This window comes from Penaeus japonicus, unplaced genomic scaffold (genome assembly GCF_977035675.1).
Source record: "Penaeus japonicus unplaced genomic scaffold, GWHDUDI00000001_assembly GWHDUDI00000038, whole genome shotgun sequence".
Classification (NCBI taxonomy): Eukaryota; Metazoa; Arthropoda; class Malacostraca; order Decapoda; family Penaeidae; genus Penaeus; species Penaeus japonicus.
The window spans coordinates 2427628-2441292 of NW_028234440.1; the positions used below are offsets into that span (position 1 = coordinate 2427628).

The 13665-nt window shown below is 40.8% G+C and overlaps 1 protein-coding gene across 4 annotated transcripts in view; it reads left to right on the forward strand.

Moving 5' to 3' along the window:
• arm (armadillo) overlaps positions 1-9411 on the forward strand; it is a 15878-nt gene extending 6467 nt beyond the window's left edge. For 2 of the 4 annotated variants that reach the window (XM_043017450.2, XM_086532968.1), the window contains exons 3-13: positions 2273-2496; positions 2681-2875; positions 3003-3307; positions 3435-3736; positions 4137-4285; positions 4512-4718; positions 5003-5257; positions 5420-5590; positions 5835-5985; positions 6165-6410; positions 6573-9411. In XM_043017450.2, the coding sequence (XP_042873384.1) occupies positions 2273-2496; positions 2681-2875; positions 3003-3307; positions 3435-3736; positions 4137-4285; positions 4512-4718; positions 5003-5257; positions 5420-5590; positions 5835-5985; positions 6165-6410; positions 6573-6784 (2417 nt within the window). In that variant the 3' untranslated portion in view covers positions 6785-9411. Of the gene's footprint in view, positions 1-2272; positions 2497-2680; positions 2876-3002; positions 3308-3434; positions 3737-4136; positions 4286-4496; positions 4719-5002; positions 5258-5419; positions 5591-5834; positions 5986-6164; positions 6411-6572 lie in introns of all 4 variants that reach the window. The other 2 variants (XM_043017449.2, XM_086532966.1) reach the window with 1 other exon arrangement.
• Positions 9412-13665: the final 4254 nt, after the last annotated feature.

Genomic DNA, 13665 nt, shown 5'->3' on the forward strand with positions numbered 1-13665 from the left:
CTTTGAGATTGCTAATAGATACATTGATTCATTCATAATGCAATTATCAGCATATGAAAATTACAAATTGCCTGAGAAATTTTAATTCATTATAGTGTCCATATTATGTTTACCTTAAATTAAAAGTGAAAATGACTTGTGCATTCATAGATTTAGGAGAGAGCAAGTACGAATGCTCATTGGTATTTCCTACAAGTATCCAAATCTGAACCTATATAAAGATGTAAATACTGGTTTTATTGTATCAACCAATTTTTCTATTAGTTTTAACCAGCATTTGTATTTTGATTTATATTTATACCCTAACTTTTGTAAAGGAGAGAGAGAGAAAAAAAATGCAGTCCACAGCATAGAAAATGCAAATCCACTTAGGGTGTACTGATAGGAGTAAGAAATAGCATGAATTATGCAATGTGTAAAAACTTTTTGTGAATTCATGTATGTAGAATGTATGTTATTTTAAGTTTAGACTTTACATATACTAATTTATGCTGTTACAAGTTTGCAGTAGCTTGATCCACTCCACTTTGTTATGCACTTTGTTAGGGCCTACGCCAGCCGAGGTTAAGAAGCAGGAATGTTAAATATTTACGTTGCACAAACTGCAGGGTATGGGCGCAGAAGGAACGTTACTTGAGGAGTAGTGTAATCTCAAGGGTGAATTGTGCTCCTCCCAAGATATTGATTTTGGGGGGAAACACGAGGAAGCGGGAAGCGAGGAGAAGAAGGTCAGCTGGTGGAAGTGAGGTGTACGGGTTGGGGGAGGGGAGGGAGGGAGGGAAAGAGGGAGGGGGAGGTGTTGCTCTCAGTGAGTGAGTGGGTCTTTGGCGGAGTGTACTTTTTAGGAAATGCTTTGCCCAGTTGGTAGTAGAATCTCTTTGGTGATTGGGGGGGGGGCTCTTTGTTTGAGTACCGTTGCTTTGCCTAGTTCTGTGCCTATATATTTCAAGTATCCTGTATATATTTACATTACATGCTTTTATGGTTAGATGTGGCAAAAAATAAATGGTTTGGATGTCACCTGTTATTTACACAGGTTCTTAGCATATGAAATACATATGTACTCTAAGGAGCCTCTTTTTCCTCTGGTTGACCTTTTAGATTGATTATGTCTATATAAATTATCCTATAGCACGGTGGTCGGGATTAGCAATTTTGTGATCAAAATTTGAGTTTGTTGATGTGAAATCAGTTATTTGACATGTAATGCTAATAGTATGTAGCATCCTTTGGAGCACATAAATTTTAGTTCTCATTAATTCAGTATCTAATTCAATATCAAAATATTATACTAAATTTCATAGCCCATTTCTTTGATACTTTTCATGTAACATCTATGAAGTTTAACATGTTACTACACACGCTTTATACAAATGATATTACAATTATAAGTTAATTGGCATAATTTATAGTATTTGTAGGAACAATTCCTTTAGTAAATTCAATGTCTAAGACAAAGTTCAACAATATTGGTAATATTGTCAAGACCACTTTATTTAGTATCAATCGGTATGTCCCAATAGGACTTTAGGTTGCTGCTCAAATCTGCTCCTTTGGCCTGATGTTATTACACAAACAGGGTAATATAGTATGTCTTCCAGATTTCACAATCTCTCTCTCTCTCTTTCTCTTTCTCTTTCTCTTTCTCTCTTTCTCTCTCGTATTGTCTATTTGCAAAAGAGATGTAAGATGTATATTGATATTAGAAACTTGTCTCAAATCTTCATCTGGTCTCTTGACTTAGGATCACAAAATCACCATATCAGGCTACTGTGCATAAGCCAGGAGAGCAAAACAGAAACCAGCATGTGCTAATGTTGCTTTTATATGTTGTTTCAAGGAAGCAATTGCAATATGCCATGGAGATGGTTAAGATTACTTTATTAAATTATTAATATTATTAGTTTTTTTTTTTTTTCCAAAAAATTATTTTATATATATTTTTATTTTATTATTATTATTATTATATTTTTTTGTTTAGCTGCATTCTAGAGAGTGCATGGGAATATAATTTGCATGAATTGGAGTAAAGTTAGCTATTACTTTTTGGTGGTAACTAAATATCTAAAACTCTTTCACCTTCAGTGTTTGCTTTTTGTGAAGAAGGAAATGCAAATTTCAACAAAGAAGTTAGTCCTCTTTTATCTTTCCTTCGAGTAATAGTGCGTGTTGTTCTCCCTTTGCTGAATTTCTCTGTAGTTTAGATTCTCTGGCATTTTTACCGTCCACCCTAACTTGAACATCTCTCTCCCTCTTTCTCACCAACCCACAGTGTCGCAAGGGGGTTACCACAACCCCGCTGACATGCCCATGCAGAACCCCAAGGAACAGATTGCCATGTGGCAGCAGAACACCTACATGAGTGACTCAGGTATCCACTCAGGTGCGACCACCAACGCACCCTCCCTCACTGGCAAGGAGGAGGAGATGGACACAGAGTGGATGGAGGGCAGAGCACAGCAGGGATTCAATCAGGCGGCCTTCACCAGCGAGCAGGTGAGTTTGAGGAGTTCTTGAGCTTCTTTGGGGGGTTCAGTATCATGACGGTCATGTGTATGGCATGTATATTGGTATTTGAATGTTTAGGCTGAAATATATGTGTGTTTATATTTTGATGTATGTTGATATGTGCTCTAATATGCGCAAAAAAGTAATGTTGTTACTTTTTCCTTACGAAAAGGTTGACGACATGAACCAGCAGCTGAATCAGACGCGTTCCCAGCGTGTCCGTGCTGCCATGTTCCCAGAGACGCTGGACGAAGGCATGGAGATCCCCTCGACCCAGTTTGACCCCCAGCAGCCCACAGCTGTGCAGAGGTTGGCAGAGCCCTCACAAATGCTCAAACATGCTGTTGTCAACTTGATCAACTATCAGGTGAGTGTGTTTGTTATGTATCCCATCAAGGGTAATGTTGAACATGGAGGAATGAGTGCAAAGTCATATACTGTAATTTATACCATATAGATGGAAGTTAAGATGATAATGGTTTGTTGTCCTCCAGGATGATGCCGATCTGGCAACAAGAGCCATCCCTGAGTTGATCAAACTGCTCAATGATGAGGATCAGGTGGTGGTCTCCCAGGCGGCCATGATGGTCCATCGCCTCAGCAAGAAGGAGGCCTCACGCCATGCCATCATGAACTCCCAGCAAATGGTGGCTGCCCTCGTGCGAGCCCTCACCAATTCCAACGATCTGGAGACGACACGCGTCACTGTTGGAGCTCTGCATAATTTGTCTCACCATCGCCAGGGTCTATTGGCCATTTTCAAGTCCGGGGGCATTCCAGCACTGGTGAAACTTCTTAGGTACAGAAATGAAGAAAGAGTTTGCTCTTGAGACAGTAGTGTTGATGTATGTTTTTCCAAGCTAGAAGATTTAGGAAAGTCTTTCTCCAGAATTTTAGTTCATTCATATGTCCACTCTCATTCACAGCTCACCTGTTGAATCAGTGTTGTTCTATGCCATCACAACACTCCACAACCTCCTCCTGCACCAGGAAGGCTCCAAGACGGCAGTGCGTATGGCCGGAGGTCTCCAGAAGATGGTTGCCCTGCTCCAGCGCAACAATGTCAAATTCCTTGCTATTGTCACAGACTGCTTGCAGATCTTGGCATATGGCAACCAGGAATCCAAGCTGATCATCTTAGCATCTCAGGGACCTCAGGAGTTGGTTCGAATCCTGCGCTCCTACACCTACGAGAAGCTCTTGTGGACAACCTCCAGGGTGCTCAAAGGTAAGTAAGCAAAGGTTTTGAGTTGGATTTAGGATTTGGTGATTGAGAGAGACTAAAATCTGGATACTGAGAACTGTATTATGCAAAATAAATGTAAGAGTCCAACTTCTGTCACCACTTACATTAAAAGACCTATTATCTATTTGGTTCATGGGTGTGAAGGAACAAACCATATTCCTTCTTTTCTCTTATTTATGCAACTTGAATCATATGAAGACCTTTTTTTATATGAAAGACAGTGACTAGAGTTGGAACCTTATACTTATTTTTGAGAATACAGACCATAGATTCAGAATGAAGATGTGATTGGTGGTGATAGACATAGATTTATATGCAACATCCATATTGGCATTGTGTTACTAATTGTTACATTTTCTGCTTTCCTTTTCTTTTTTCTTAGTTTTGTCTGTGTGTTCAAGTAACAAGCCAGCCATTGTTGAAGCTGGTGGCATGCAGGCACTTGCCATGCACCTAACACACCAGTCAACCCGCCTTGTCCAAAACTGCCTGTGGACTCTGCGTAACCTCTCAGATGCTGCAACCAAAGTCGTACGTATCTTTTTGTGAACCAAGTGTAATGGAAATGAGAATATATATATATTGATTAGATATTAGAATTCATGTATTACCATAAGATTTTTGAAGAGGATTTTTTTTTTTTTTCAACATGTACCTCACGATTTTTGCCCCCACAGAGAGCTGCAGCCTTTAGCATTACCATTTCTCTTGTGTAACAAATGAACCCCTGTTAATCAACCAGATATTGGCATTGCAGGACAGCATGGACCAGCTTCTGCAGAATCTTGTGCACTTGCTCCGTGCCAGTGACATCAACGTGGTAACTTGCGCTGCTGGAATCCTTTCCAACTTGACTTGCAATAACCAACGCAACAAGATCACCGTATGCCAAGTGGGGGGCATTGAGGCTCTCGTGGCCACTATCTACAATGCCGGAGAGAGGGAGGAGATTACGGAGCCTGCTGTGAGTTGTTTTTCTTTTCTGGGGTGAAGTACTTAGTCGAGGGAGAGGCAGGAAGGTAAATTTAGAGGTGTATTCATTTTTTTAGGAAATGCTAATTTTTATTTTTATTATTGTTATTGTTGTTGTTATTATTATTATTATTATTATTATTATTATTATTATTATTATTCATTAGTTTACTTTTTCAAATATTTACAAATGATTGTAAGAAGGAAGACGGTAGTGAATTTCAAGGAAATACAAGTATTGCTGTGAATTCATTCTCCCTTCCTTGCTACTTCCAGGTTTGTGCTCTTCGTCACTTAACCGCACGGCATCCAGAAGCCGAAGTTGCCCAGAATGCCGTCCGCCTAAAGAACGGCATCCCCATCATTGTAAACCTCCTTCATCCCCCCTCCCGATGGCCCCTGGTCAAGGCAGTCATTGGCCTCATCCGAAACCTGGCCCTGTGCCCGGCCAACCACGCACCTCTGAGGGAGTCTGGGGCCATCCCTAGGCTGGTGCAGCTGCTCATCAGGGCCTTCCAAGACACACAGAGGGTAAGATGCATAAATGGATGATGTGTTTGAAAGGGTTCGGAAACTTTGGATTCTGTTTAATCATTGCGGTATTTTTCCTAATGATTTAGATTTCTTTTATAGATTTAATTTTGTCCATTCTGAACTATAGTAATACAAATTTTGTTCCCTTTCTTTCACCAGCAACGGTCATCGGTTGCAAGCGGCGGTTCCGGCAGCATCGGGGCTTATGCCGACGGAGTGCGCATGGAGGAGATTGTGGAGGGGACCGTAGGAGCTCTACACATCCTGGCTCGAGAGTCCCACAACCGTGCCATCATCCGAGGCCTCAACGTCATCCCAATCTTCGTTCAGGTGAGTGACTCGACCGTTGATTTGCTCTGGAAAGATTTGGATTGGTTGATCAACTTTCAAACCTGTTTGAAGGCTATTTTTGTGTGCATATAATTTTCATTACAATCACTAGAAAGTATTAACATAAAAGATGAGTAAAAGTAAATTCTATATTCATTTAATTTTATAACCCAAGACTCATTGTTTACAATACCATGATTTAGGATTTATATTTCTGTATACATAAATATATCCTATTTTCCAGCTCTTGTACAACGACATCGAGAACATAGAACGCGTGGCCGCTGGGGTGCTTTGTGAGTTGGCAGCAGACAAAGAAGGGGCAGAGATGATAGAGCAGGAAGGCGCCACAGCTCCTCTCACTGAGTTGCTGCACTCGCGTAATGAAGGCGTCGGTGAGTGATTTTGTTTTGTGCCTATGAGTGGTTAACAGTTCTCATTAGGAAATGGTCATTTTTCTTATATTTTATTTAGGAGAAGGTTGTGCTAATGGTTATAGAAATTATTTAGAAGGATTTTTTCTTCTTCTTCTTCATTATTATTATCATTATTATTTTTCTTTCTTCTTTCACAGCTACTTACGCAGCAGCTGTACTGTTCCGCATGTCCGAGGACAAGCCCCAGGACTACAAGAAAAGACTGAGCATGGAGCTGACCAACTCCCTGTTCCGCGAGGATGGATCCATGTGGCAAGGAGACATGTCTGCCATTCCACCTGACCTCCAGGACTTCATCACTCCTCCCGAGGGCCACTACGATCCCATGTATGCTCAAGGGCCGCCCAGCGTCCACAGCGGACATGCCGGGCCGAACTACCAAGGTGAGCCTTAGAAGTTTCTCTTAATCTGTCATGTGTATCTATACATACTGTCTATTATACATTTTTAGAATGTGATTATTTACTGATATCTAGGGAGGTTTCTGTTCGATCATCTGTGGTATGATGAGAAGCTCTTGCTAATAATTCCTTCCCCTGTCCCAGGAGGCTACGACCATGTGCCTGTGGACTCGATGCAGGGCCTGGACATAGGCTCCCAGCACGGCGGGCCGGGATCGAACTACGGCCCTATAGACCCCAGGGATTTGCCGCCCGGACATCCTGGCCACCCGGACCTCACCTTCGACCAACAGGCGCCACCGCAACCCCCGCGTGACAACAACCAAATGGCAGCTTGGTACGACACGGACCTGTAAGGGGTCGTAGCTGCGCTGCGGAAAAGACAAAACTTTATATATACAGTAACTAAAGGCAGAAGGGGAAAACCGTGCAGGATCTTTGCATGGCTTACAATCCACGAGTGAAAGCAAGATCGAGCAAGATTGTCTGTTCACTTTAATCAAAAGAAGAATATAATAAGATGTCTCTGGTGGAACTCAAATTCTATTACATGCATGTGTGTATGATGAATATACATACTCTTACATATATCTGCATACATGCATGTCTGTGTGTGTGTGTGTGTTTATGTGTGTAAGTATATGTATGTATGTGCAATTATATATGTCTCTCTGTACATATATAATTTGAATATTCAAAGAATAGCTTATGTATTGCCAATGAATAGCAAGGTCAGCAAACAGAAATGCTTTATCTTCAAGAGTCAGAAAAGTTAGAAGAAAGCAATGCTTGTGAAGTGACCTGCGAAACCGCTGAAATTCTCCAGTTTCAGTCCTTTCTATACCAATTATTTCCCCCTTTGGTGATAATGATGAACTTTAACCTTAGGGCATCCTGTTAAGTACCGGTACTTTTTCTTTTCTTGTCTTCTTTTTTTTCCTTTTTAACAAAGCCCACGAGTTTTTTTTTAACTATTTAAAAGAACATAAGAGAATGCATGCGAAAAGAGAAGGGCCCTTCCAATATTCAATGTTTATGTCTCAGGTGCTGCAGAAGCTTTTTTCAGCCATTAGTTTTTGTAGGAGGCAGCTGCAAGGCGACTTCCCGTTTGTCATTTGTGCAGCTTCTGGAGGTAGCTCTGCTAAGCAGTTTTTATCAGAGGTTATGCATTTATTTTGTTGACTTGATTTGTGTGTGAGGCCTAGCTGGAAATTGTTGTGTAACTGACTCCAGGAAGTTTTTCTTTCGTACCTTTTTTTTTTTTTTAAGATTTTAAAAAAAGTAGGATTAATGGTATCACTATAATGTATGTTATTGCACAAATTGTTATCCAGAATAACCATTGATTTGAATTGTATACCGAGTCCTTCAGCAACGTCGGCTTGGTAGGAAAAAAATGCAGGGTAAAATAAATGTGACATTTTCAGTTGAAACTTTTATATATATTAAAAAACAGAATAGAATCAAATTGTGAGTGATGAAGCATCAGATAGTCATAAGTTTTAGTTGAACTCTTGGCTCAACAGAGCTTGTGGACTGCTTTCTTCAAAACCATGAAAACCTCTAATGTATTGGTCCACAATAAATTTTTTTACCACCTTCTCTAGTTAGCTTTGCCGTTACAGAACATTCTTAATACACTGTAGGATTCACCTGTAGGATATGAACTCTATAGAAAGTTCTTAGCTTTTCTTGCTGTAAAGGACAATCACCTGTGAGCAAACAGATTGTATCAGTGATTATTACGTGTTGTTAACTGTCTGGTTTTTAGTACCATTTAGTGTTTTATAGATTATGTATTCATTTTTTAGGGTTATGAGTGATCGTCCTCATGAGAAGGAGAAGTGATTTAATGACAAGTCCAAAGTTTTTCCTCTTATACATCCATACATCGTGGCTCGACAGCGGCCTTGCTCCGTGCCAAGGCTTTGCCGAGTTGCACAACAACCTCTTATATGTTCACTTGTCAACAGGATGGTAATCTTGTCATGAACTAGGGAGAAAGTTGTGGTAACTGGCATCTTGACGTTTTCTTTCATTAGATTATATATATTCTGGTTTCTTGCCTTTTTCCCCCTCTCTTGACCACGGGGAGGTCCGAATGGTCGTGCACCGTTCACGGGTGTCTCACTGGAGGAGGCTCATGACATCAATTCCTCTGTGTGCGTGTGTGTGTATGTGCAGACTCCAGTGAGATACCTCTGCCTGTGGAATGAATATCTGGTCCAAAGCATTTATTTCTGTGTCAAACTTTTTTCTTTTCTTTTTCTTTTCCAAAGATGCCTTTCTCACATCTTTTATCATAGTTTTGTATATTCACCAACTTCGGCATACCCGTGGAGACCAAAAAAAAAAAAAAAAAAAGAGATGCCACTGGCAAGTGTATGACTTCAGTACCTGATACTGACCCAGTATTTTTCATAGACCTGCCAGTGACACCTTGGTATCCCTTCTGTGCGAGTTGGGGAATATCCACCCCCCCCCTCCCCCTTCCCCCCTCCTCCCCCCTCCTCCATATTCCCAGTCTGTATTTTGGTTTTGCAATGTGCCACAGTATTACAATATTAAGTGATTTGCAAGTGAATGAATTCATCAGAAATTCACGTCTTCTCCCTTCTTTAAAAAAAAAACAACTTTACATCCCATCATTGGCTGTACAGTGTATACCCAAGCAAAATACCTGACACACAATCACCATTCGTAAAGAGCTTGCGTATGTACTGTATGCCCAATGAACTCCGTCATTCATTGATTTAGTTTGTATCATTTCCAGGGGCCAGTGACAAATAAAAAGATAGTAGCAACGCTCATTTCGTCCGTAATGACGACGTTTTCTTACATCACTCTCAAAAAAGTATGACTGAATTATTTATCACTCGGCCACCAGGTGTAGCCTCAATGACCACAATTGTTAGTTTTGTAGTCTATGTATCATCAAATTATCCAGTGTAAGTGAAGTGAGAAATAATGTTTTTTTTACAAGTTTGATTGTTTGATTGGTCCTTTGATTGACATACGATTTGGTGTTTGATTATTAAAACGAAAGGAAAAAAAGTGGAAAATGAAAAAAAAAAAAAAAAAATATATATATATATATATAACAGGACTATCAGTGATTCTAATACATAATCCTTGAAAGTATTTTTTTAAGTTTACACACTAGACTTGCCCTGAGAAAGAAAATAAACCCAAAGTTTGGCATACCCTCCTAGAATACGAGAGCTAACATATCTTGGTCCAGGAAGACTGAATCCAAAAGTTATTTTCTTCATTATCAAGAGCTCATTTTTAATTCGTAATAAATGGTGAAAAGGTGGATAAAAGGGTATAAATGAGACTGAATAGTTTCACAACACAAGAGATGTAACCCGAAACGCGTCAATTACATCTCTTGTGTTGTGAAACTATTCAGTCTCATTTACAGTATATCTTTTTATCCATTTGTCACAATGAACTCGGTGAAAAGGTGTTAAAATTAATGACAAGGATGCCACAATAATTAACGTTTCGATATTGCATAAAAATAACAGAGCAACACATGCCAGTTCATCAGCTCCACAACAGTTGTGACAATACGGGAGAACCATGGTGAGAGGAATGTTTTGGTGTATCTCCCAAACGTTTATGGTTAATTTTAAAAGAAAAACAAGTTACCGAAAGCGTAAAAAAAAGAATTTGCGATCGAGGCTAGAGAGGTACGTCCAGACAGGAGAAATATGACTAATAAAAAAAGAGAAAATAGGTTCAACAGCGTCAACAGATTGGTTGAGAATTATAATAATACAAGAGGTATATTAATCATAAGAGAAAGGATTTCGCTAGCATCATCTGGCAGCCACGTTACTGTAGGTGGACTCAGCCGTTCAAAACATTTCGACGTCAGGTATTTCGAGTGAGATGAAACATGTTTTGATAGTCTGGTCGACCTGAAATATGACGCAATTGGTTACTTATGTACAGTTGCACCTGTTCCCTCTCCACCTCCTCTTGACCCGTCACCTCAGATAACCGCTCCTCCTCCTCCTCCTACTTCCTGCGAGCGTGGAAGCGCCGGAAGCACCTCTCTTCACACAAGGAGATGTTCTAGGCCTTGCGAATGAAGCGGGTGTTCTTCTGTTGCCCGCTTGCCAGCACACGTGACAGCTCCTGTGACGTCGACTGGGTGTCAATGGCGGTATATAGACCCTGCGTCTCGTAGTACAAGCTGCCCTTCCAGTGCTGTGCAGCTCCAGCAGCGGATGGATGAACCCAAGCCGAAACTTATACTACGTCGTCACACACCCGAGTACTTGGTGTACTAAGTGGGCGTTATGACACATGTCCAGGAGGTTGAGGAAGACCTTCCTGTACCACTTGATGGACCTGCGAGTCGTAGGGTCGCCCAGGTCTACACCCATCATCCCGATATTGTAGTCCGTCACTACACAAGGTTTGCTTCGAGGGACCCCTCGTCGGCTAGCTGGAAGTGTGACCATCTCGTTAGTGTGAACCGTCGACAGCACGATAACAATGCTCTCGTTCCACCACGACAGACAAAGCATGCCTGGTGCAGTGCTGCGGTAGTTCGCACCGTTGCGGATCTTTCCCTCCGTCTCCCTGGACATGAACTTCAGATTTAATCGGACAGTTCCCACCGCACTGGTGGTAGTGAGAAAGGGCAGGGGAGCTGCTCCAGTCGTCCAGGTGCATCTCACACCCTTTCCAATCATGTCCGTGGCTTCCATCATGTCCGCGACGACCTCCATTCTGACAGGAATATCGCCAGGCGTAACCGGCTTCTACGCCAGAGTTGGAGGCACAGAGCATGTGCACCTTCATGCCGCACCCAGCCCGTTTTGAAGGATTGTACTGCACGGCGTGATGGTGCCCCCTGAAAGCCCAGAGCCTCTCGTCGACGGCGACCAGCCTGCCAGGGACGAACACCGACGAGAACTGGCGAGAAACGGCATCGATTAACGGCCGAAGCTTTCACAATCGGTCATCGACGGTGCGAGCGTCATCGTTGTCCGAGAAGTGGAGGTACTTCGACAGGAAATCTAAGCGGTCTCTCGTCATCGTCTCTGGGAAGAGAGACCACTAGTCCCACCGCCTTACGCCCGAGAAAGGCGTACATCTCGTTCACAGAGGCCCCCTACCACTTCCTCATGTGAAAAAAAGCGGGCGGCCCTGCGGACCTGAAAGAAAGGCAACATGTAAGACATGTAAACAAATGTGCTAAAAAAAAAAAACACTGTATACTCAAATCGTAATGTTAAGCCAAACTATGAAGTGGTCAACTTAACCTGTTGGTCTCTACTGTGATAGTTTATCAGGGCGCAGTCGAAGGGTTGCTTCGGAGTTGAGGATACCCTTAAGTGATCAACTTTAACCCCTGGGGAAGCTGTGAATCCATACTTTCGAGGGACATTCTCCCTCAGATTCCACATGAACCCCGAGTTACCTGGGACGTTCCGCTGCGATCGGTACAGGGCGACCTGCGACAGTGATCCAGCTGATCCCACTCACTGGCACTATGATCGCCGGTGCTCTCGTCACATACATACATACATACATACATACACACACACACACACACACATATATATATGTATGTATATGTATATATATATATATATATATATATATATATATATATATATATATATATATATATATATATAAAGACACGGAAACTGCGGTTGAGGTTGTGAAGCCAAAAGCTCGTTTAGCAAGTATGTCATACCGCCCACCCGCAACGGGTCAGAGAAGCTCGAGAAGAAATAAATCTTCAAGGTACAATAAACATGATATGCACAGTTGATCAAGTATGAAATGAGGACACTAATATTGTCCAGTCTGGGTTGAACAGTTGGCAAGTGTTAGTGAATTCATTCAGTATTATATATGTCATTTAAATATTTATTTATATGTTAGGTGTATACTGATTGCAATTTTTCTTCATATGACCATGCAGTTATTATAGGTGAAGTACTAAAAATATACTAGAACATATTTATGATATTACAGTTGTCAGAATTCTTTCTCTAAAAAAAGGTATGCTACATACAGTGATATAGGTACGTGATTTAAAAATCCTCTAATACGTTTTCATTCAGAAAGCTGGTTTTAATTGTTCAATGCAAATGTAAACAAACTAAAAGACTAAGAGTTCCAAAAGCCTTGCAGTTTTCGACAAGTAAGTGAACTAGTACATGTCGCTTGATGTATGTCCCTGTAAACAACCCTGTTAACACTCTCTATATGAGCCATTTGTTGTCTTGTTCATTGCATAAAATGGCAGAAAAAACAGCCATTATTTGCCACAATTAGCTTGGTTTATCTACTCATCACACCACGAAAACATTTGCAAATGGTTCATAACATTGGTGCATTCCAGACCCGGTCCATTTTTGGCGCTAATGTGGTTGGGAAATTTGGGTAAAGCCACAACTAGCAATGCGAGTAGACACACACACACACACACACACACACACACACACACACACACACACACACACACACACACACACACACACACACACACACACACACACACACACACACACACACACACACACACACACACACACACACACACACACACACACACACACACACACACACACACACACACACACACACACACACACACACACACACACACACACACTACAGGTAGATGAAATCATATTGCTCTTTAGTATGTGATCAGAAGTAAAGTTTAACGTTGTGATAAACATAATATTTTAGTGGACATGGCCATCTAAATCATTTCTCCGATTGAATTAAATAACAGTAACATATAAATTCTTTCATTTTCCCACAACTCAAAATTTGACTGCAAATTCCAGCAAGCTTTGCGATTCAGTTGTTATGTACCTCCCTACAGAGCTTGTTTTAAATAGGTGAAATTGGTGTAGTTCAAATATCTAATAGGTTATTTATTATAAGACAGTAGTCGCGAAAACATAATTGTTAATCTTAATAACGATTTTTTTTTTGTCTTCAACAAATTTGATTTAATTTTAAAAGATTTTTTTCTTGAATACCCAGGAGTAGAATGGAAACCCATGCCTGAATATAGTTTTTCACGAGGAACATGTGAATACCTGAAACCGGAATGGATAAATCTATAGAATCGGCCGCATCACCAGTTTTTCTCTCGATTCCTCCAATTCATATATATATATATATATATATATATATATATATATATATATATATATAAATATATATATATGTATAACATAATTCGCAG